Source organism: Urocitellus parryii, chromosome 1 (genome assembly GCF_045843805.1).
Source record: "Urocitellus parryii isolate mUroPar1 chromosome 1, mUroPar1.hap1, whole genome shotgun sequence".
Classification (NCBI taxonomy): Eukaryota; Metazoa; Chordata; class Mammalia; order Rodentia; family Sciuridae; genus Urocitellus; species Urocitellus parryii.
The window spans coordinates 133,345,313-133,370,818 of NC_135531.1; the positions used below are offsets into that span (position 1 = coordinate 133,345,313).

The 25,506-nt window shown below is 41.6% G+C and overlaps 1 protein-coding gene across 1 annotated transcript; it reads left to right on the forward strand.

The window, feature by feature from the left end:
• Positions 1-7,594: 7,594 nt before the first annotated feature.
• LOC113177097 (butyrophilin-like protein 9) lies at positions 7,595-25,219 on the forward strand. Its single transcript, XM_026381628.2, has 11 exons — positions 7,595-7,789; positions 11,625-11,752; positions 15,238-15,585; positions 17,269-17,550; positions 19,173-19,301; positions 19,502-19,534; positions 19,872-19,892; positions 20,269-20,289; positions 20,520-20,546; positions 23,072-23,098; positions 23,993-25,219. The coding sequence occupies exons 2-11, from the start codon at positions 11,641-11,643 to the stop codon at positions 24,616-24,618; spliced, it is 1,626 nt and encodes a 541-aa protein (XP_026237413.1). The 5' UTR covers positions 7,595-7,789; positions 11,625-11,640; the 3' UTR covers positions 24,619-25,219.
• The last annotated feature ends 287 nt before the right edge of the window (positions 25,220-25,506 follow it).

Here is a 25,506-nt window from a genome sequence, read left to right on the forward strand (position 1 = left end):
TCCTCCTGCCTCACCCTCTGAGACTCTGGGATTACAGGTGACTGCCATCATGCCTGGCTCTTTCAAATGCCAAATGTTTTCTCTGATATGAGGATGCTGATTCATAATGAGTATTGGTGGGGGGAGCATAGGAAGAATGGAGGAACTTTAGATAGGGCAAAGGGGAGGGAGGAGAAGGGAGTGGGCAGGGGGTAGGAAAGACTATGGAATTAGATGGACATCATTACATGTATGAAAACACAAATGGTGTGACTCTACTTTGTGTACAACCAGAGAAATGAAAAAATTATGTTCTATATGTGTACTATGAATTGAAATGCATTCTGCTGTCACATATAACAAATTAGAATCAATCAATAAATTTTTTAAAACAGCATGGTATTGGCACCAAAATAGACATGAAGACCAATGGTATAGGATAGAAGACACAGAGACAAACCCACACAAATACAGTTATCTCATACTAGACAAAGGCACCATAAACATACATTGGAGAAAAAATAGCCTCTTCAATAAATGGTGCTGGGAAAACTGGAAATCCAAATGTAGCAAAATGAACTTAAACCCCTATTTCTCACCCTGCACAAAACACAGCTCAAAGTAGATCAAGGACCTAGATATTAGACCAGAGACTCTGCAGCTAACTGAAGAAAATGTAGGCCCAACTCTCCATCATATCAGCTTAGAAACTGACTTTCTCAATAAGAGTCTTAAAACACAAGAAGTAAAATCAAGGATCAATAAATGGGATGATATCAAACTTAAAAATTTCTTCACAGCAAAGGAAACAATCAAGAATGTGAAGAGAGAACCTCAGAATGGGAGAAAATTTTTGACACTTGTGCCTCTAATAGAGCACTAATCTCCCAGATATACAAATAAAAATACTTAACACCAAATAAATAAATAAATAACCCAATCAATAAATGGGCAAAGGAACTGAACAGAAGAAGAAATACAAATGGCCAACAAATATATAAAAATATGCTCATCATCTCTAGCAATTTGAGAAATGCAAATTAAAACTACACTGAGATTCCATTTCACTCCAGCCCAAAAATATATATCTAGAAAAATAGAATGTTAAAGAACCACCAATGTTTCAACAAAGTTATAAAAACCTTCAATAATTCCATTTCTGTTCATTCAGTCTCATTTAATTAATGGCTTTTTGTTGGTCTAGCAGTTTTATGAATGTATCAGCTTCTCCACCAGAATTTTAGAAATCCTCCTCAGTCACATGATATGATCTCAAAGTTATTTAAAGAAGGCTATCAAAAACGTATACCCTTGTATCTAGCACAGTTCTTTTTCATGGGTCTCTAAGATAGTCCTTTTTTTAAATCACCAAAGCCAAGAAGTCTGGATTTTGGATGAATGAGAATGCTTTTAGGGAGGTAATAAAACAAAAATTGTTAGAGAATAACAAAAGACTTAAAATGACTGTGGTTAAAGGTCTGATGGAAGTGACATAAATGCAATTGACAATGAAATTTGGTTGTTTCTGTGACGACAATACTTTAAATAGTAACAGGATTTATGACTGATAACATTGTTTACTAATATTAGGCAAAAGAACACCAGGGCATTTCATGGACAGCATGTGCACTGACAAATTTCTAGAAATCTTATACGACTTTTGAAATATTTGTATGAATATAATGTAGGAAAGACTATAATGTAGGCAAGGTTTAAAAGTCTTTTTATTTGACGATAAAATTTGTTATATAATGTAAGTAATTTAGCATATCAACTGATCTCAAGTTGTTTTGTTTTTGTTTTTTTCATAATTTTGGGGGTTTTGGTTGTGCTTGGGTTGAACCCAGGGGCATTTTACCACTGAGTTACTTCCTCAGCCCTTTTCACTTTTTGTTTTGTTGACCAAGCTGGGCTTGAACTTGCCATCCTCCTGCCTCACACTTCTGAACTTAAATATGCAAGTTCACTAGGTCTGGGACTTTTAAGTGATAGTAAACAGAAGTCAAAATATACTCCAGTAAAAAAAAAAAAAAATTAATCCTTGATTAGGTCAGTGCTCCCATACGACTTGAAAGGATATATTGCTCACTTTGTTACCTTTTTAGAAATTTTGAATAATTTTTCTTAAAATGATTTTCCCTTATCAGAGCAAACAAGTGATATTTGTTCACCAAATGAACTAGGATAGAGTGTGAATGATATAATGATACATCCTGGGGAAGGAAGCACAGGTATGAATGTCCATGGGTGCGGAGCACCATCTTTAAGAAATAGCCAAGCCAGGAACTGTGGGCATACCTATAGTCTCAGCTACTTAGAAGCCATCAGAGTTCAAGGTTATTCTGGACAACAAAGTAAAACCCTGTGAAAGAAAAAAAAGAAAAGAAAATTCTCACTTTATTTTTCCTCATTGTAACCTCTCAACCTATATGTAACTCTAAATTTGGACAGGCCTCTGACAAAACATAATCAAGCTATCAAGGTGCACTGGCCCACTTTCTTCCTCCAAATGGGTAGGATTCATGTGAGCACTGTTCTCACAGGGCATGTGTTCAGCTGGTGGCTGCTTTACAATTCTCATTCTATGTGGAGCTGAAGTTACCTTAGCATGTCAAGAGAATATTAAAAGATAAAATTACAACAAATCTAGTTTTATGAATCTGGATTGGCTTTTATTTTCATTTCTAGAATTTGGCAGTCCTCCTAACCAGAATGGGTTCGGAGGAACTCTGTAGCTGCAATGTGCAATATTTATGGACAGAAAATGGAGAGTGAGATACAGAAAATGAAATGAGGTAAAGAAACTGCTCCATGGATTACAAATTGGGTCTGCTTTGTTTGAACAGTTAGCTGCATGTGGTTGATGAAAGCTTGGCTGCTGTGACTGGCTGAGACTTAACTATTTGTTACAAAAGTTTACTCCTGCTTTAGTTTACTTATGCACTAAATTAAGTTGCAGTAGGGTAAGTGAGGGCTTGTATGGAAGCTTCCTCAGGCCAATTTTAGTTTGATTTAACAAGGGAATGTTAACTTCTTCTGTACTTCAGAGGAATTCCTCTGAAGTCGGAAAGACCAATGCTGATGTTTTGGGATAGAACTCTTAAAGGGATTGTGGTTTGGATCTTAAATGTCCCCGCAAAGCCACATGTCAGAGACTTGTTCACCAGCCTGTGGTACTATTGGAGATGGTGGAATCTTTAGGAGATGGGGCATAGGGAAAGGAAGTTAGGCCACTTGGGTATCCTGGAAGGGGATATTGGAACCCCAGTTCCTTACCCCTATCTTTTTTGTTTGCAACCATCAGGTAAGCAGCTTTGCTTCACTATGTGCTCCCCACCATTATGTTCTGCCTTGCCATAGGCCAAGAAATAATTGAACCAACTAAATATTGAAACCATAAGCCAAAATAAACTTTTCCTCTTTTTAAGTTGGTTTTCTCAGGTATTTTGTTACAGAAATGGAAATCTGACTATAAAGGATGTGAACAACTTCTGTAGCCCCTTACATCCCCAGGACCCAGCTAAAGATGAGCCCTTTCCTGTAATGGTGAGAATAATCAGTGGGCTTCTCCCTTTTTCTCGTTGGACGTGTGTACTTCACTATCTCTGTGACAAAAGCACGATGGTGGGCTCCAAGCCAACTAATAGGCACAGGAATTTCAGACAAAGGTCTTTGGAGAATGAGAAATGAAGATGGCTAATGAGGATGACTCAGGGGGTCATATTCTGCAGGGAGGTTGATTAATCCACTTTTCTGCCTCTGAACAGTGCAGAACAAAACTCATCTTCCCTTCGTGACTCTCTCTTCTTTTGTATATCAACCCACATGACTGGTTAGCATCCTTTGTGAGGAGAACTCAGTACAAGTACCCATGAAAATTTGCCAAGGACCAAGGTAACTCTGTCCCTGAACTCTGGAGACAGAATTGTAGTTGAAAAGAAAATACAGTTACACAAAAACACTTGGAGCTGGTGTGGTAGCTGAAGGAGGGGGACTACAAGTTTGAGGCCAGCCTGGTGTAAGGATGGCCTTAGGCCTTAGCCTAAGCAACTCCATTTTAAAATGAAACTGCAGTCTCACCAGAAAAGCTATAGAGCTCTCCAATATGTTAATCAGGCATATCCTGATAAAAGCAAGTCACTTTTCACAACCCTGGTAAGAGTCAGGGTGAAGTCATATGTCATTTGTCATAACCTGATACTCAGAAGAGTATCAGGGAAGAAACCACCAGACCATATATCCTCTTTAAGATGTAAGTTGTCACTAAGAAACCTGGTAGTAGCTAATAGGGACCCAAAAGGCAAGCAGAAGCTTCCAAAATTTAATATAAATATTGGAGGAAATGAAAAGACATTCAAGCCACCTGATACTGATGCACACAGGCCAGAGAACCTGCTGAGGACCTGGACTGACATCCCAACTCTTATCATCTGCCTGATCCTCTGTATTATCCTCTGCACTCTCAAACTCTGCAGCAGCCTCTTAACCCTGGTGAGAATGGCAACTTCTTACAACTGTGTCCTCAGGTAGCTGTCAGCTCCACCCCAGGAGAAGCCTCTATGGCTTCCTGACCTGGTCGCTGTGGTCTGAGTGAGTGTGCATCTGCTGGACTTAAGATCCAAGACTTAAGACTTTAAGTCTAGCACTTACAATTAGCATGCAGAGGGAATGTCTGTAATAGGTCTGTCTTGATTAAGTAGTGTTTGCAGTGTTTAGAGTTGAGTTGATTATGTCTAATGCAATGCCCAGCAGTAAGGATTGTCATTCCTTGATTAAGAACCTATAGAGAGCTGGGGATGTGGCTCAAATGGTAGTGTGCTTGCCTGGTATGTGCGGGGCACTGGGTTCGATCCTCAGCACCACATAAAAAAATAAAATAAAGATGATGTGTCCACCGAAAACTAAAAAATAAATATTAAAAAATTCTCTCTCTCACTCTTTAAAAATAATCCTATAGAGTAAAATTTTATTAAGTGATTTGAGTGAATAAAACATTGAAAAGGGCAGAAGCATGTGGACATTCTTTATCTCTCCCCTCAACTGCAGATGTCGCACTTTTGCCCATCGCGACACCTGGGCAACTTAACAAGACCCTGTCTCAAAATTTAAAAATATAAAAAGGGTCGAGAATATAGCCCAGTAGTAAGGCACTTGCCTAACATGCATGAGGCCCTAGGTTCAACCCCCAATATCACAAAACAAAAAAAAATAAACAAAAAGGCACTTGCAAATGTGTCTCAGTAGACATTAATCCATGTTTTAACCCTAAGGGAAAAAACTGAGGCGTGAGAAGGCACTCAGCATATAGAGAAGCTGAGTTTACCCACAAAGACATGGGAAAAAGGAATCTTGAGCAGAATCTTGGGGGAAGAGTGGGGATTGGCAGAGAGAACAGACAGACAAGCTGACACATGCATAGGCAGGGGAATGGACCTGATAGCCTTGTGTCCTTGGCTGGTGAAGAGATTAGGAGCCAAGAATACAAAGAGAGAAGGTTGGAAAAGCAAGGATGCAGATTGAGAGGTGAAAATAGAGGTGAGACAGATGACTGGATGGAATCTGCAGATGAGGGAAAACATTTTTATAAACTCAAGAGAGGAGTCGTTTCCTCACCCCAAGCCTGCCTTTGTGTTCAGTTTTGTTTTTTCTTTTTTCTTTTCTTCCTTCCTTCCTCCTTCCTTCCTTCCTTCCTTCCTTCCTTCCTTCCTTCCTTCCTTCCTTTCTTTTTGTGTGTGTATTTTGCTGGAACCTAGAACCTCATGCATGCTAGGCAAGTGCTCTACCACTGAGCTACATCCCTAACCCTTATAGTACTTTATCTTATATATTCCCTGGAAAAGGAGAAGAATTCATAGATCTTCTTATGATTTTGGTGTTTTTGTATTCCCTCTCCTCTGGTATCCCATGCTGTGTGTGAGAGTAGCTTTTGTGTAGGGGAAGGGGATTCTCCTACATTCCCCACCTGGTAGAGACCAGGGAGAATTGACCTAAATTACCTGATGCAGAGACTGGGTAATGGGGCAGATCTCCACTGTCCAAGGACAAATAAGGACTCTTCCCACCCCTTCCTACTTACAATTCACCAGGATTCCCTTTTGCATATAGGTCTTTCTGTTTCCTGAAGCCTTGGAATGGAGGTACTTATATGCAGCTTGTAGGATGGAAAACAGTAGGGAACTGAGATCCTGCTGGACCATGCACCCTGATACGCAGGCAGTGGTAGCTGGCAGGTGACATCTCCCCCCCATGTCTTAGCAGGACTGGCTCTGGAAGCCACAGTAGAAAACTTTGCCTCTTTCTCTCTCTGCTATTTCTGCTGTGACAATCTTACCTCTCCCTAGGAAGCATGGAATAATCCAGAGGAATGGCAATAAAATTTTTTTATTAAAGTTTCTCAATAGCCCCTTCTATAAGGGTGATTCCACTTTAGGTCCTTTGAATTTCCAAGCAATTTCTGGCTGCCCATCAAACAATGTTCTACTCTGCTGTGTGGCATCTAAGGACCTCTGAAATTTGGTCCCATCTACTTTTGTTCAACCTTGCTTTTCACCTTCAAATTTCATAAAGTTGAACCAGCAAGGTTTTTCTCCCCACACACATGAACCAGCAAGGTTTTTCTCCACACACAAACACTAGTCACCTCCTTTCACTCACAATATCTTTGCCTGCCCTCCTCCTCTTTTTCCTATTGCTTTTCAGATCTTCCTCTTTATTCAATAGCCACTTAAAGTTTAATCTGTCCCTGAGCACTCTTTTGTCTTGCCAACTGGCCTCTTTTGTGCTCTGAGCACATCATTGTGTAAGTATAAGCTCCAATTTCCAGCCTTACCAGCTTGTTGGAAAACGTGTGGTACCTTCAAGTCTGCACTTCATTGCTTACTGGTTCTTGCATAAACCTACTCACGCAGATCCCTGGCCTATGCACAGGCTTATCTCCAAACACTGAGTATTTCTGGAAGCTCCTTCCTTGTTGAGCTGCCCTGTGCCCAGCTCTATCCTGTCCTTAGAGAGGATGGTGGCTACAGCTTGGTCCTCTGCTCTTCTTTCCCACTAATAACAAAGTTGCTTAGGGCAAGATGGAGTGAAGGGAGTAGTACTTACTTCTTTTTTGAGCTTTGCTTCTAGATAAATCCTAATTCAACACGCCAGTCTATTCTAAATTGTATGTGAACAGCTCTTGCAAATTTTCCTGGTTGCAAAACTTCCAGGTTATTTCTTTACTGATTTTTTCCTGGAGAGGATGGTAGGGTGGTGTCAGTACAAGTTGAACACAAGCACAAGCACCTTCCCAACCTTTTGTGAGAAGTCTCATCGCTTTCACTGTGACTGTAAGAAGAGAGAGGCTGGCCAGGGATGCACCCTTCCTGCCTGAAACCCCAGCTCAAACTGCTAGAGATCCCATGCAACCAGTTGGAAAATTCTTTCCCTGCTCTGAGCCTCTGCAACTTGCGGTCTGTTCTACAAAGCTCTCAGATACCTTTACCCTGCTTCTAAGACCCTTGGGGGCGGGAGACATTTTCCATGGGAATTTTAATTTGCGATTTTCCTCACAGAGACAGGATATGACAGAGACTTCCTCGTTTTGTTCTATCTATCTTGATTTTTATAGTCAAGAGCAGAGCCAACAGCACATGTCCTAAGGTGGGAGGTGGGTGAATAATTCTGTCACAAATGAGCTGTCCTCCTGAACTCAGCTGCCAGCCTCTATCTGAAAAGGACTAAGACACTTCACAACAATTGTCTCACTTTGCAAAGGAACGTGAGATTGCTGGGACTTAGCCATTTTGGACGCTTTGCTGCTACCTGAAAGGTATGTGGTTGACTTTCAACACCCGTCTAAACCTCCACCTTTCAGAAATGAAGAGCAGAAAACTATGGTGGAAGGTGCTGGTGCTGGGAAGAGCATACCATGGTGGGTATCCTCTTAGCTGTGCCTGTAGGCAGGATGGGAGTTTCAAGTGTGGCTAAGGGGTGCCCAATCAGGCAGCCCTCCCCCCCCCCCCGGAGAAGGCAGGGTTTTGATATATCCCATTTCCCCCAGAAGAAAAGGATTTGAAACCTCATTGAGGCCCCCTTATTGAGGTGATCCATTTCCCTTAAAAAGGGTGGAAATCCTTTTGTGGGTCTATGGAAATCAAACCAGTGCAGGCCAGTGAGCAATTACTGGTGGCTGCTGAGGGCAAAACATCCCACTGGGTGCTTGAGGGGGAAGATGGGAGAATAGACACAGCTTAGGACATGGGGATAAGAGGAAGGCAGAATGCACACCTGTAAAACAATTTGCAAAAGCAGCAAAGCAAAACATAAGTAATCTAAAGAAAGACTCAAGTGCTAAGGGACTGCAAGTCAAGAGAACACAGGACGTTGCTTAGGAATTGGAAACTCAGGAGGAAAGAATAGGCATAGGGCTGGGCTGGGGGAAAGGAAAGAGGGAGAAGGAAAAAGAGAGAAGAAAGAGAAAGGGGGAAGGAGAGAAATGGACTTCCCCTGGGTGGAGGGTGGCAGTATTTCAGTGTGCACGAGCTCCTATTACTCTTTGTGTCCTCAGAAGGAAATGACCCACAGGTTCCCAAGAGAACAGGGGAAATGGACCCCACAAGCACGGCAGAGCTCAGTCTGAGGCCCCCTTTTTGGCCATCCTTCTTCTCACTGTGTTCTTCCAGCATGTGCAGCCTCTTATTCCTTCCCCTCATCAAAACCTCTTCACCAGAACCAGAATCTGAAATTCATTTGACTGTGCCTTGTAGTATGTGTATTTCAATAAGGACCAGAGTCTTTAAACTGGAGAGTAAGGTTAGAAAGGGCAAACTTCAGGCAGCCAAATGGGGAAGAGGTCCTACTGTTTTGGACCCCTCTGAAGTCACTGACTCTTCCCTTCAGGAAATTGCCAAACATTTCCTCCAATTAAAATCTTTCAAGGTAATGTCTTTAGTATTTAATAATAGAACTGACACCTATGCCTCCTGCCTAAGCAGATGCTGTTGACACTGTTAAGGAGGCTCTGGCTTAAGCTGTTTTATTTGGCAGTGGGATTTTTAAATTTGTATTCATTGATTTTCACTTGCTTGGTTTTGTGGCTGACACCTTGTGACCCAGTCTCTTCTTTGGAACATCTGTGAGATAGCTGATCTGAGTAAAAGTTTGGGTAGTAGTTCCTCCAGCAATCATGGTCTTGGGTTGCAGGAGTGGCTGAGGGTGACCTGACACACAACACAATTGGTAAGGAATCTATATGGACAGAAGCACAGAGTAAGGCTCTGGAACCAGACAGCTCAGGTGAAGGAAACCTTACTACACTACTCACTACCGGTGTGTGCAGGGGCAGGTCCCTTAGCCACTCAGTTCTTATCTGTAATTTAGACTTATTAGTAATAGTAGTAATAATATTCGTGGTACAGGTGAATGCTTGATAGATAATAAGTATCAGTTTTTATTACTGTGGACTCATGCACGTGTTTGTGTGCTTATATGTGTTTACAACCGCCTCTCCTGTAGTCTCAGTGATGAGAAGCACATGGGTATATGACAACAGAGAACTGCAATCCTCTAACAATGCCACAGTTCTGGAGCACACTGCCCCAATCTCTTGCCCCATTGGGAAATGGCAGCATCCCCCTGTCTAGGGTAATTAGAGCAGGTGCTCATTCTGGGAGGCCATCCTGCTCCCAGCTCTTATTACTATCACCTCCTCATGGGAGGATGGATGTTACCACCTAATACATGTCATGACTAATTTCTCAGAATCTGGCTCATACAAATGGGTCTCTAAACATAGTCTGAGCTCCTCTTCTTTTAGAAGGCGTTAGCTGGACACTGATATGCTCCTCATGGCTCTGCCCCCATGCAGCTCTGATCTATATCTAGAGCCCCAAAGAAAAGATAGAGGCACAAAAGGGAAGAAAGGAGAATAAAGAAGATGAGGAAATGCAAAGCCATTGTGGGCTCTACTTCACTCCTCGTTTCCAGGCTTGTCACAGAGACTTTCCTGCCATCTGCTACAAAAGGCAAGAGATCAGACTGTCCTGCCAGAGCTTTGACCCCGCCTAAGGCCTCAGTTTGTGCTAATTATTGTGTAAAAAATTATTCCAATAAATACTGGCTATTAAAACAGCCTGGCCCCTTCCAGAGGGGATGCTGACGTCTCCCTTTGAGGAATCTGAGGCATAAAAATGGAGCCATGCTGACTTGTCCCCCTGCTTTTTCCTACCATGTTTGAGCTCTGGGACCACCATTACCTGGCCCACTCACTTCTCAGGCCATTGCTTCTCCCTCCCATTGTATTCCTGTCAGCCTTGAATCCTTCCCAGCTCAGTGTGTGCAGGGGCAAGTCCCTTAGCTACTCGGTTCTTATCTGAAATTTAGACTTATTAGTAATAGTAGTAATAATACTCTTTGACTGCTCTTCTGTTGCATGACCCAGTGGCCTTTAAATTCCTCCATCAACACCTTGCCTGTGGTATTGCTGACAGTGTGGCTGAGGCACTAAAGCCACAGGATGCTGGAAGCACATACCATGCCAAAAGTCTGCAGAAGGAAAACCAAATAGTGAGGAATATGAAGGCAGAAGGCAGAGGAGGGAACTGAGGAGAACTGGAGAGTGAAAACTCACTGTAGACTCTCCCCCTCTGAGGGTGAAAAGAGAGAGAGGAGTGAAAAGAGAGAGAGGCAGTCTCTGGAAGAGATGGAAGTGGTTTCTCCCTTTGTTCAAGCAAAGATTGAGGTTCATCCAGTGACAACAACTGCCTAAGATCCTACAACTAAATGAAGGAGAAATATGGAGAGGCTTGTATGAATTCAAAGATGCTCATCGGTCATCAGACTCTAAGATGCTACTATAGGCCCAAGGAGACACTAGAGTTAAAGGGGTCAGCCCTTGTCTGAGCTGGGATTGGTTCTCCTGGACTATAGGTGGAAAAAGGGATGTCTAGATGGAATGACTCCATCACTGAGGCCTCAAAGATTCTACAAACACAGGAACAGTGGCCAGTTGACCCCCTAGAAGCACCACCTGAGATCTCAGGCCTGGACAGACATTTCCCAGAATGTTACTAGAGTTGGCAGGCAGCCACCAGGAGCATACTCCATTTTGAAAAAAAAAAAAAAAGAGTAGAACTATGTTTTTTCCTCTGTTTTGTGGACCTGATGTTCCAGGACAAATAGAAGTGAAAACAAGCTTTGTCTTGTGGTGGTGAGGAAAGGAGAATAAAAAAATCAGATTCTTCAGAGATTTCCCTTTGTTTGGGGAACTCCACTAACTCCGGAGGAGGGTGGTGCTGAGCCCCCACACAATGTATGGCTCTATTCCTGGCTCTGAACAATATTAGCTCAGGAGCTGCTTCCTCTGGGATGCTCAGGCCTGTCCTCTTGAAGCTGTGTAAGGTAGAGCAAGGCCAATGATGCTGTTAACAATGTTGCTTGGTAAAAATAGAAGCAGATCTCACATCCGGTCCTGGTTTTAAAAAAGCCAGGTACTGGCACATTTGTAAGAAACTCAAGAACTGTATTTGACAACAAAAATAATAATAATAATAATAATAATAATAATTATTATTATTATTATTATTATTATTATTAAGGCAACAACAGATCACAGGCCTTATGGGCCAAGTCAAGCTGCCATGTGTCACCCCTTTGTCTCTCTCCAGGTGGCCCTTACTGCTAATGGAGGATTTCCCAGTATCCTTGGATTTTTTGAAGCAAGTACCTCTGCCCAGCAATCTCTTCTTCCTCACCTACCTTCTCCTTTTCCTTCAACATGAGGAGGCAAATTCAGGTAATGCTTCTGACCTGCACCACTCTGTAGCTCATCCAACCAGGACATGAGCACCTTAGCTCTGCCTACCTCTTGTGCCAAGTACTTCCAGGGCTGAGATCTTATAAAACAGGACCAGTCATTGCCACTTGCTAAAATACAAAGAGATTCCTATCCCAGTTTTTAAAGAGCCACTTCCCCTGGGCACCATTCAGCCACTTCATGCCTCTCCACCATTTTGCCAGCCCCTAGGACCCCTCTTACACTTCCTAGGACCCTGAAGTTGGGCATGCAAAAAACAAGGCAGGAAGGTGCTAGGAAACTCTTCTTGATCTGTGTTTATGCTTAACCAGTTAGTAAATATTTTTAACTCCATCACTTGCAGAGCTTTTGAAGAACAGGGAAAATTTCTCCCAATTCTACCATTCACAAAAGAAGCAATCAGCCAGGTGCAGTGGTACACACTTGAATCCCAGTGGCTCAGGAGGCAGGAGAATCAAAAGTTCAAAGCCAGTTTCAGAAACTTAGTGAGGTCCTGTCTCATAATAAAACATTAAAAAAAGGGCTCAAGGTGTGGCTCGGTGGTTAAGCATCCTGGGTTTGATCTCTGGTGAAGAGGAAGGAGAAGGAGAAGAAGAAAGAAAGTGCAAATTAATTATGCAAATGAAATTTCCTAATATCTTTGTCTGGGAACCAGGGATATCAGAGTGACTGAGGCACAGGTCAGATCCTTAAGCAGCTCATGATCAATGGAGCAGAATGTATGTGACATAAACAACTGCAAGAAAACCATGTCCAAAGACTTTGGGGTGGCAGCTAAGCACAACTAAGAGCAATTCTCTTTCCCCAAGAAGCAAGGAGAGGCACAGAGAGGAGGTACTGTTTGTGCAGTGCCACTCAGGGTGTACATTCTCCAGGAAAATGAAGATGGAGGGTAAACTGAGGCAGGGAAGAGAACCAAACATTGAATGTTTGGTGAGATATTTGGGAGACCCTGGAGAAGAAAGCTGCCAGGTTGATGTTGGCGATTCACTCAGTAGGCAACAATAATCTCAAATTACACAAAGAAAGATGTGTCCATAATCTATGGACAAAGTGAAGGATGGAAAGGAATCCAGGGTGATTGGACTTTGGACAGAGGTTTTAACTGAACTTGGAAAGAAGGAAATATATGAGTTTGGGGGAACAGAGTGACCACATGAAGACACCATGGAGGAAGAGAATGATCAAACGAAAGATCATGATATATTAAGTTTCAACAGCAAAATTTGGATGATCTCCCCCCTGGACCTTCTTCTTCCCTCTATTCCTGAAGGTTCTGGCCTTCCCAAATTGCTTTAGATCTTCTATTCCTCTTGGGTTGAAACAGGCCAAGTGTTCTCCCAGTTTGGTGGGGGGGCTGTATTTTTTCTAATGACATCCCTATTTCCTACCTATTCCTCCCCATCCCATGCTGCCAACTTCTAACCACAATAGTGACTCTGTGATTGTCTATTTAGTTCTGTGTATAAATGGAATATTGTGGAGATGATCCCTCCCGGGGCCACCTGGTTCCCCTCCCTAATCTCTTGGTATGACCATTCATGGAAGCAGGACCAGTAAGGGATCTTCGATTAAAAAAAACAAAAGGCAACAATAAAAAGGCTTATTAATGCGCGGGAAAAAAACACACAAAACACATGCCCCTTGACAGTAATTCCTGAGAGACTTACAAAAGGAAAACTTGAGACTTTTGATAAATATTCACTGACGACTTCTGAGAAAGTTTGTGAAATACTTAACATCAGTACAAAAAAATAACAAATTGTATCTTAAAGAGACATTAAAAAGACAAAGGAGGAAGAATTATGGCAATTGCAATTATCCCTTGTACTTCTGTGATGAGGGTCAATATTGAAATGATGAAAAAAGGAAAAAGAACTAATTATTGAAAGGTAAGTACATACTAAAATTTTGGAAAACTGCTATAATAGATTTGCGAGAGTCTATGTGGAGGACCCAAGCATGAACTTAGGGCCTATGTATGTCATTGGCCTATGTATGTTACTACCTAAAATAAATGCCATATACCAGAGAAACACTGTTAAGACAGACAACAAAACATGAGTTCAGTAATAAATATGCCGAGCTTCTGATAATACCACAACATTACAGTTCTTTAGAATTTTAGATTCATTACATTATCTGCTTATCTATGTTTGTAGATATATTTAATAATTCTAGTTAATATGATAGAAACAAATTACAATTTAAAAGTGTATGTTTTATTTCTGAAGTTGGAATTATTTGGTGGTAATAGACACATTCTTTTGAATAGGGAAGTATATATTTAAATTATTGTATTATGAAAAATTTTATGTATGATAGATTAAGTGGCATTTGTCGTTGGAGGGATACAATTTCTGAGAAGAAAAAGAGAACTATTAAAGAAGGATTCTTCAGCAGCCAGTTCATGGGGAAATTTTCTGCCAAACAATGACTAAAGAACTCATTTTAAAGGTCTTCTATTCATTATCAATTGTTTTAATGTGTTTTTCCTAAAACCAATTGCCTTGCTTTGTTAGATTCTGTCAAATTATGAGTTTTCCTATACTGTAGACTTTCTAGAGTTTGTCAATGACAGTAATAGGAAAAGACATTTTCAAAATTATTAATGAGTTACATGGAGAAATATTCATAAGTAACAGAAAATATTTGTTCCTCTTCCCCAGAGTTAATTCTGAATCCAATACTACATAGGGAATGTAGCCTTGGGATAAAGAGTCTTCTGCGACCAAAAAATTGTGTATTCATATATTTTCATATTCTATTACTCAAAAAGTTAATTTTCCATGTATTCAAGCTATATGACTCATGGCAACTATATCTCCATATGCATGTATTTAATAAACTCATATGTAAGACTTATTCTGAAAATAAAATGGGTAGTCTTTATGAAAATCCATGGATCAGGAAGCCCTCATAGGTTTTTTAAATATTTTTGTTTTTAGAAGAGCTATATGTGCATGGTATATTTTTTAATTGTAAAAGCTGACAAATGGAAATAAGTAAATAGTCCTATTATGCAGAAATTACCACCACAACAATTTGGTGTCTCTCCTTTTCAATCTTTTTTTCTGAACAGTTATGTAAATATTAATTTTTTACCCAAGATCGTAGAATAGTTTTCATATTGGTTTTGAAACTTTCTTTTTCTTAGCCTAGCATTGCATTTCACCTAATTCCCTGGCCAGATTTACATATTCCCCCAGATAACATCTATACCTGGTTGGTTCAAACCTATAAACAGTCCAGCACCACACATTGTCTCTGGTTGTCATGTTCCTTATGTGATTTAGCCTGTGCACTCATTTTTTTTCATATCAGTTACTTGTTCAATAAACCGGGTGGATTTTCTTCACAGAGGGTCTCATCTTTATCTTTTGAATAGTCTATTACAGATTTCTAAACTGCAAAGTGATATAATTATATTTGATTTGGGTCATTACTCTGGCTTGTCATCCTAGAGGAGGTCAAGGTGATAGGCCCTGGGGAATCCATACTGGCCATTGTCGGGGAAGAGGTGGATTTCCCGTGCCAATTGTCACCGCTCCTGAACGCTGAAGACATGGAGATCCACTGGTTCCAGAGCCAGCCCTCTGATGTAGTGCACCTGTACAAGGGGCGGCAGGAGCTCTTCGACCGACAGATGGCGCAGTTCCAAAACAGGACCAAACTCGTCACGACGGAGATCAGCTCTGGCAAAGTCGTCTTGCTGCTCCGCAGCGTGGTTCCATCAGACGAGGGCCTGTATGGATGCAGCTTTCTCTCCAACAACTTCTCTGGTGAAGCCATCTGGGAGCTGGAGGTAGCAGGTTCGTGCTGTGGCCAAGCACCAGCAGGGACAGAGGAGAAAATGATCAATTTAGATAGGGCGGCTTTGCTCAAGTAAATATACTATCAGTGAAAATTCCTAATTTGTTGGGGGGGTTATTTAAAAAAAAAAAAAAAAACAAAGGATAGGTCTATTTGCAAATGGACAAGAGAAGCAAACACTCTCTCTCTCTCTCTCTCTCTCTCTCTCTCTCTCTCTTGTACACACACACACATACACATACACACACAACAGTGATCCTTAACACATGAAAAGGTTATCATTTTTACTTAAAATGAGAGAAAGGCAAGTTAAAGTTATATAAAGATGTAATCTTTTAATCTTACAAGGTGACAAAAATTCAAAAGTTTGACCCCACATTCTTGGTGGAGCTTTTGGGGGGCAGGGCTTCTGCTGTTTTGTTAGTGGAATTCAAAGTCCAGGAGCTTAAGGACAGAGGAATTTGGCAATAAATAACAGGACTTCCTGTACATCTGTTCTTAGACACTGCAATCCCACCTCCAGGAGTTTAACCTAAAGATATATCACCAACACTTTCAATATGAAAAAGGCATTCATTTATGCTAATCTTTGTAGTAATTTTTATAATTGCAAAATAGTGGAAACTGCCTAAATTTCCACACATAGAAGATGAGCATGGTTCACACACAATGTAGTGATACATTCTCTGCTGCTAGAAAAAAATGAGGATCTCTATAAATGACTGTGGAGGAATTTCTTGAATGTATTAAGAGAAAAAAATCAAAATGATGAGAAAGTTGGATAATGTGTGTTTTTGTGTATAGGAAAAGAAGAAGGAGGAACATTGCAAAAGGAAACAAAGAAAGAGGTTAGGGATACAGCTCAGGAGTAGAACACTTGCCAAGCATGTGCAAGGCCCTGGGTTCAATGCTAACACTACAAGATGAGTGATGGCAGGGTGGTGTGGGGTGGTGTGATGGTGGTTCTGTTTCTACAAGAATAGGGATATATATATATATTGCCGCAGTCCAGCTGCAGCAAACTAACCGGGGGGTGACGAATAACTTCTGTAGATTGATGCAGCAGGAATAGGAGCCATTTATTGTAGGGCAACAGAGCTATTTATACATTTTGCACAGCTTATCTTAATTAGCATAAACTAGATACATCAATCAACCAATAAGGAATCTCCACACTTAATGGCTCACTTTTGTTACTTCTCAAACCACTCCCTCTGACATTTTGCCAGGCACCATCCAGACTTGTTTACGAACTCTAACATTTTTCTGGCAAAATACCAGGTGTTATTTTTGACTTATTTACAGACCTTAAAAATATATAATCTACAATAATAGCACATATAACACAAGCATTTGCGCTTTAGAGAATCAAGACAGAGGACAACCTATTGGAATTTGGGGTAGAAAAATTCTTTATTCTAGAAGGACTGTCCCTTGAATAACACAACTAAGGCTTTCTCCATTCCAAATGTCCTTCAAGGTATTACTGTCCCCACATGCCACTGCCAATCTAGACTATCATTTGCAATCCATGGAGGGTAGGATGATTGCTACAAAAGCCCACACACATTAAGAACAGTCTCTGCTCCTGGTGCCTTATGGAGATTGCAACAGTTGCATGAATGTCCCACACAACTACTGGGAAGGTGCCTGATCATTCTCACTCTTTCTGCCTCTCCCAGGGCTGGGCTCAGATCCACATATCTACATTGAAGGCTTTAAGGAAGGAGGCATTCAGATGAGATGCACCTCCAATGGCTGGTACCCCAAACCCAAAGTTCAGTGGAAAGATCACCAGGGACAGTGCCTGCCACTGGAGTCTGAAGTCATTACCCAAGATGTCAAGGGCTTGTTCAATCTGGAAACATCTGTGGTTGTCCAAGGTGAAGCCCATCGCAACATGTCTTGCTCCATCCAGAGCCCTCTGCTGATCCAGAAGAAAGAATTTGTGGTCCAGATAGCAGGTCAGTAGGTGCTGGCTCATCCTTCTCTTCCTAATCATCATGTTCTCTATGTCAGTTGACCCACAGGACACATTGGTACTGAGAACACAATGGTACTGAGGCCTGGCTGAGAATGCACTAGCATGTCTGTGTTCAATCCCCAGCACCAGGGTGGTGGATAGATTTTTTGTTTTATATTTTATCACAGTTTTTTTTAAGATAAAGATGTTTTCAAAAAGACCTGTGAGATAAAAGCATCCTTTTTAAATAAATTCAATAGACACAAATTATTAAATTGCCATAAGAGTTTCTAAAGGATTGCGCTTCACTTTTGCACTCATCTCTTTTTTTAAGTGTTTTAAAATTTTTTTTATTGTACATGATTATAATACATTTTTAAGTACTACCAAAGCAAGTAGTTTAAAATAGGTCTTTCTTGTATCATGAATGCCAAGAAAGCAGTTTCCCCTAAGAGGTTACAAATATATTATAATCTTTTTAAAAAATTTATTTATGTAAGTATGTATATGTGTATAATGTATATTTTCCTGTTAATAATTTTGCCATCCTAGATAATACAGCATTAAAATGTTTAATTACAATTTACAGTATTTCTAGAAACAATTGTGTGCGTACACTTAATAGTAATCAATATTTGCGTTAAAGTGTCATCATTGATTCATTCATTGACTTTTTAAAAATATCTTTTTTATTTATTTTTATGTGGTGCTGAGGATCATTCATTGACTTTTTGATGAAAGTTGAATCATCTCTTGATCATCTGGCCATGGTTATATAAGTTATTAGTTATATAAGTGACATCTACAGTCACTGTGACTCTTGGCCACATCCTTCATGGGGGCAGATCTTCCTGGGGAGCCTGGGGAGCTGACAGTCAGCAAGTTACCAACTTTTTTAGCAGTTCTTCCAAAGGTATGATGACAACAGATATAAGAGGCAATTGTTTGCAACTAGGCAGAGAGACTATTTGTGAATTTGACAGAGAACCAGTTTTCAGATATAAGCATAAAACACCTTGAATTCTCAATTCCTCCAGATGAAGGGCAAGAGTAAGAAGTGGTGGAAGGTCACAGCTGTGGTCATAAAAGTTCTAAGCAGGAGCAGAAGGGACAGGTATACCAGTGCATCACTCTCAATGGCTCTCATCTCTTTTTTTTTTTTCTTTTTTTGTACTGGGGATTGAACCCAGGGGTACTTAAACACTAAATCATATCCCCAGACTTTTTATTTTTTATTTTGTGACAGGGTCTCACTAAGTTGCTTAGGGCCTGGCTAAATTGCTGAGGCTGGTTTAAACTTGGAACCTCCTGCCTCAGCCTCCCTAGCCAGGATTACAGGACTCCACCACCATGCCCGCCCAGTGCGTCTATTTTCACTTCAATATGCAGCACTTTCTCATTCAGGTGGACAAGTTCAAGTCCAACTCCTTTCCACCTGATCCTACCGAGAGATGCCAGGGTAGCTCCTATCACACCTATTTTACACTTGACTCTAGGGTGGCCAGAATGTGTAACCGGTCAACTGAAGACCACTGTGAAGATTTTCCAGCCCACGAGGTCCTAACTACTTGTCTCTCTCAGTAGTAGCCTAAATCAAGACAATCCCTGCGGGGTGTTTTCCAGATGTATTTCTTCCCGGAACTTCCCCTTGGAAGAGTGCTTTCTTAGGAACCCTGGTGGCACTGCCGCTACTCCTGGCCCTCCTCGCGATGCTGGCGTTGTACTTCTTGCACAAGCAACAGCAGTCTCAAGGTATGAGGCAGGCCAGAGAATCACCCTCCTACAGCTGGCTTGGCCTAGGAGGAAAGTGGTGGCAGCAGCGTCCAAGGACCCACGGGCAGGAAGGGGACCCAGGGTGGCTTACAGAGGCACCATCCTATTCAGGCAGAAACAGGACCTGGAAACAGGCAGAGGAGGGCACATATTAAGGCTTCTCTCTTTCTTCCCTTCAGAAAAGCTAAAGAAACAGACAAAGAAGGAACAAGGTAAGCTGCCCCAGAGGCGCTCTGTGTCCAACATCCCTGACCAACAGAGGGCGCTGGGTCAAAAGGCAAGGACCCCAGATAAGGGCGGGGCGGAGGGTGGAGTTAGGAGCAGGGCTGAGTTAGGTTAAGTGGGAAGGAGGTTTGTTTTTACCCTTACCTACCCCAGAGCCTGATTGCTTCTGGCCCAGAGTCCCCTCCTCGATGCGGGGGGGGGGGGGGGGGGGGGGGGGGCAAGTCTGTGCACTCTGTGGAGAATGAAGCCTCACCATTCATAGATCTGTCTTATGGAACTCATTCCTCAACTTGAAAATTTTCCCTCCTTTCGTTTCTTCTGCAGGAAAACTGACTGCACAGCTGAGTAAGTTCAGGTTGCTTCACCGACAGTGCTGGCTGCCAGGGGACATCTAGAATGGAAGGAGGAGTTCAGTGCTTTTCATCTGCCTTTGGGGAGAGATAGATGGCACCAATCTTATTCTAAATCCTTTCTTCTGCACCTCTTCTCTTCCAAACGAGCTGGAAGGACAGGTTGCCTGTGGGTGCTAAGCTGCCACTAAAGTAAATAGGATGAGGCATCAGAATCTGCAGATGGGTGGCCTTTTATAGGGCAATGCAGAGGCAAGGGTGGGGTTAAGGTTGGCAGTAGTTTAAGACTAAGGAACCTCTTCCCAGTGACATGTTTTGGGAAGGTGGTTCCATTCATCTGAAAATTGATATTTTCTGTGTTCTGCTTTCAGAGAAGCTTCAAACCGAGCTTGGTAAGTGATGCCTATTGAAATTATTCCTTGCTGTCCACATTTTTGTAAGTGGTGATTGTCTCATCTCCCAACCAGAGGTATGATGCCTAGACTGGAACCCTGCTGGCTGTGTGGGTGGCAGGAGAAAGAGGAAAAAGGCAGGGAGAGGGAAAGTTGTGTACAAACTCTAATGTGAGCAGGGAAGCTGTGGTGTTCTGATATTCTAATTCCATTTCCCTCTGCTGTTTTAGACTGGAGAAGGACTGAAGGTCAGGCTGGTAAGTGAAGATCATTTCTCTCCCACAGTTTTCAATGTGTTCTCCAATTTATATCCCAATTAAACCCATCATAAGTTGAAAATACTGCAAGTAAAAAATGCACTTAATATGCTTAACCTGTCTAACTCATAGCTTAGCAACACAGCATACTGTAAAGTACCAGTAATGGCTATAGCTATCCAGCATCTGAGGAGAGTATGGTAACAGGTATTGTCACTAGCCCAGGAAAAGGTCAAAATTAAAAATTTGAAGTATGGTTTCTACTAAATGTGTATGACTTTTGCTTCATTGTAAAGTCCAAAAATTATAAGTCAAGCCACCATAAATCAGGGACTTACATCATAAGTCTACATCTCAGCATCTTGATCACTCACTCTGATTAACTTACGATGATTCATTCTGTTTTCATTCCATAATCTCATGTCACTTGTTAGAAGTTATACTCAAATTTTACTTTCATATTTATTTTTATATTGTTATAGGACCTTAATATATTGGAAACCATTGGTTCCAACCCTAGTAGCTTATGACATTACCTACACTCCTGGTGCCCACCTGTAAAGACTGCCTTGTGGGTCTAGAGTGGGCATGTTGCCATGTATTTATTTCTCTCCATACCTCCCAATTCCACCCCCCCATTAGTCAAACAGTATGTCTTTATTTTATATGTAATCTTACAAATGTTTCTTATTTATTTGTTCTAATTTATTATACATGATAGCAGAATGTATTACAGTTCATAGTACACAAATGGAGCACAATTTCTTATTTCTCTGGTTGTACACAAAGTAGAGTCACACCATTTGTGTCTTCATACATGTACCTAGGGTAATGATGTCTGTCTCATTCCACCATCTTTCCTATCCCCATGCCCCCTCCCTTCCCCCTCCCTCCCCTTTGCCCTATCCAAAGTTACAAATGTTTCTATTTTGCCATATGCATTTTAGTTATATAAGTGGCATCTATAGACTTATTCAGAAGAACTCCAAATAGCCACCCCCCTTTAAAGGTTCCATCACCTCTCAGTAGTTCCAAGCTGAGGACCAAGCCTTTAACACATGGGTTTTGGGAAACATTTCAAATCCATACTATAGTAATATGTGTTATATGTAGGTTTTTAATCCTAGAATCCACCATTTTCTGGGTGTTAGGTGAGAATACAGTGATTCTTCTGTATTTACAGTTTTTCCAATGCCATCTAGTACACTATCCATAATTTCCCCACTGATGTGAGGTATCATCTTTAGTGCATATTCCACTGACATGTCTAGATGGGACTGTATATTGGGCCACTTATCACATCATTCTTTTTATTGCTATGGCTTTCTTTATACTAGGGATTTGGCCCCAGGGCCTTAAACATGCTAGACAAGCACTTTACCACTGAGCTACATCCACAGCCCTTTTTAAAAAAATTTATCAGAATCTCACTAAATTGCTCAGGCTTACCTCGAGCTTCTGATTCTTCCTACCTCAGTTTCCTGACTAGCTGGGATTACAGGTACCACTGTGCCAGGCTACTGCTATGGCTATTACAGCAACTAAAAGTACAATTTCTCCTTTCCCCTTTTTACTTTCTTTTTAACTTAAAAAAAAATTTATTAGAGCTCTATAGTAGTTGGGTTCATCCTGTCAAACTCATACATGCATAGAATTTGAGTTCAGTTTTCTACTTCCTGTTTTAAGTTAATGGGCCTTTAAAAATATAAATTATAGATAAATTTATGAAGTTCCTAAAAATATCCAAAAATTTATTTGCTTGGGATTGCTTTGAACAATATTTTATAGACTTGAGTAATTCTACCCAACAGGTTTGTGTTTTTAAAGTTCTACTAGTTATACAAAACCAGATATAATGTTTGGAACACTGAAAATGTTGTCTATTGATTTTAGTCAAATCTTTGTTGCAAAACAGAAATCTACTTAGTATGGCTCACATTAAGAAAGGAGGTCTAAGTGGTTTACACTTGTAACCCCAGCAATTCAGGAGGCTAAAGCAAGAGGATAGTGAGTTCAAAGTAAGCCTCAGCAACTTAGCGGGACTCTAAGCAACTTAGTGAGACCCTGTGTCAAAATTTTAAAAATAAAAATAAAGGGGCTTGGGATGTAGCTCAGTAGTAAATCCCCAGTACCAAAAAAAAAAAAAAAGAAAAGAAAAGAAAAGAAAAAGAAAAAAAAAGGTCTACTGAGGAAAGACAGGTGTTTAGAGAATGTTTTAGGACAGGAACCATGCTGAACTTTTCCAGTCAGAATTTAAAGATTCATCCATTGCTGAAGACATCCAGACTGCTTGTACTGGGTCTTTTTCCAGCACAACTTCAGCTGCACACAGCTTTGGTATAACCACAGCCCCAAACCCAACCCCAAATTCCAAGGAAAATATCATGGTGGACCCAGACATGTCTGGAGCCAAACCAGCTGTGGGGGTGAGGTTATTTGATTCATGGGCACCCCTCATGCATTTTGAGCCTCCCTCAAGATTCCCCGGTTATTAACTCAGCTCTTTCCCTTCTGTTTGGTTTCAGAGTGGAGGGCAGCACAACAATATGCAGGTGAGCTGAAAAACTGACTTGGTTTGGCTAGATATTAAATAGTAAAGATGAAAGATCTGAGATTAGAGGAAGGGTCTTTTCAGGAGCCAAATACAGAGCCAGAACACAGAAACATACAGGCACATTTGTACACATATAATGTGACACACTGGCACTATGCATGCACAAACATGCTCCCCCACACGCATAGCTTTCTAGGTTTTACTAGGTTCATTTCCTAATGGGTTGTAGGCTGTTTCTTGGAACTATTGGCAGAAGAACACACAAGAGTATTAAAGGAATCTCTCAGATCATCTCAAAAAAGATATTTGGGTTCCCATGCATCCAATAGGTAAGTTTTGGGGGGGTGGATGTTGGAGGGCAGGTCACTGGACTAGACTATATCTCAGAAGTTCCCTTCAGTTTTAAAATTCTGGAATTCTAAAACTAAAGCCTGGAGCTCACATGATGATCTCAAGGTCACAAAGGTTGGTGCACCAGCTGGGAACAGTACTAGACAATAGCTCCTTCCTCTTTACCAGGACTTGGCTCCATCCTCATGAACCTACCTCATTTGCTGTCACTTCTCTCCACAGCACGAATTATAGAATTTAGGAAGCTTACAGTTCAGGGAGGGAGGGAGGGAGGAAGGAAGGAAGGAAGGAAGGAAGGAAGGAAGGAAGGAAGGAAGGAAGGAAGGAAGGAAGGAAGGAAGGCAGGCTGCAATACTCAGGACTAATTTGCAATGCCACTTTGGGAGCCAGGCAAAGAGTTGGGGGGGAGGGTGCCAGCATGGGACGGGGTGATGATTCCACTTATTGTTCTACCAGGAGAAACTAGATTTGCCTATGGGGGAGGGAACAGAAGGGTCCAAGAACCATCCTCAGCTGGCACTAACCCTGTGCTTTTGAGCAGTGGACGTGACCTTGGATGCAACCACAGCGCACCCCAGCCTGGAGGTTTCTAAGGATGCCAAAAGCGTTTCTTCTCGCCCAGTGGTACCGATTCTTGCAGATGGTTGTCCACAAAGGTTCACTGAGCAAACGTGCGTCCTGAGCCGGGAGCGCTTCTCCACAGGCCGCCACTACTGGGAAGTGCACGTGGGCCGAAGGAGCCGCTGGTTCCTGGGCGCCTGTCTGGCAACTGTGCAACGCTCAGGACCCGCGCGCCTGAGCCCGGCTGGTGGCTACTGGGTGATGGGGCTGTGGAACAGCTGCGAGTACTTCGTCCTGGACCCACACCGTGTAGCGCTCACTCTGCGCGTCCCTCCGCGGCGCGTGGGCATCTTCCTGGACTGTGAGGCGGGAAAGCTGTCCTTCTTTAACGTGTCCGATGGCTCCCATATCTTCACCTTCACAGACACCTTCTCAGGGGCTCTCTGCGCATATTTCAGGCCCAGGGCCCACGATGGTGGAGAACACTCTAATCCACTAACCATCTGCTCTTGGCCGGCTAGAGGGACGTGCGTCCCAGAAGAGAACGACTTGGACTGCCTGTTACAGCCTTATGATCCCTTGGATACCGACTTAGGTCTGTGGTGAGGCTCTCGCCCGGTTGCAAGACCAGGCCTGGGAAGCTTCCTGGGAATGAAGGTTACTCCTTTGCTCTCTGGCTTCCTCTATAGCCAACAAATTGGCACCGACTAAAATGTGAGCAAAGCCTAAAGGCTCAGAGCAGCGGAGGGGGAACAAGAGGTAGGAGTACATTTGCCTATGCAGATGTGTGTATATAGTTTTCTTTAAGAGGCACTTTCAAAGATTATTTGCATATAAGATTCAGCTAATGAGTAAAAATATAATCGATAACACATGGGAACCAGAGTACTCAATGCGGGAGATGGGAAAGGAATTGTAATGGGGGAACTGGGATGAGGTATTGTGGGACTAGATTCGAAGTATTGATTATTTCATATAATTGGCACATACTTTTTGTATAAATTTGCTAGCTCTACAAAAATTTATCAGTAATGACACCTCATAAGTAATAAGTTCACCTATGGCTCAGATCCTAGCTTTAAATACTATTTACGACTAAAATAAATTTGGAGAAATGGCTGATTCCAAGGGTGGGTAGAGGAAGTACAAAAGCCTGTACCATCTTGGTGTACAAAGTAAATAAAAAAAAAAAAAAAAAAAAAAAAAACCGTGCTCAGAAACTGTTGGGCAGGAAGAACAAGTTCAAGAGTTCTATTGTACAAAATAATGACTATGGTTATTAGCAGTGTATTGTATGCTTAAAAATCACTGAGTAAATTTTAAATGTTTTCAATTACAACAAAAAATGTGAGGTAATTAATTAGCTTGATTTATCCATTCCACAATGATTATGTGTGTGTGTGTAGCTTGCCATTCCACAGCCCCTCTGTGAAGCACACAGAACTCTATATAGATATGTATGTGTGTACATATACATATAAAACACCATAAATA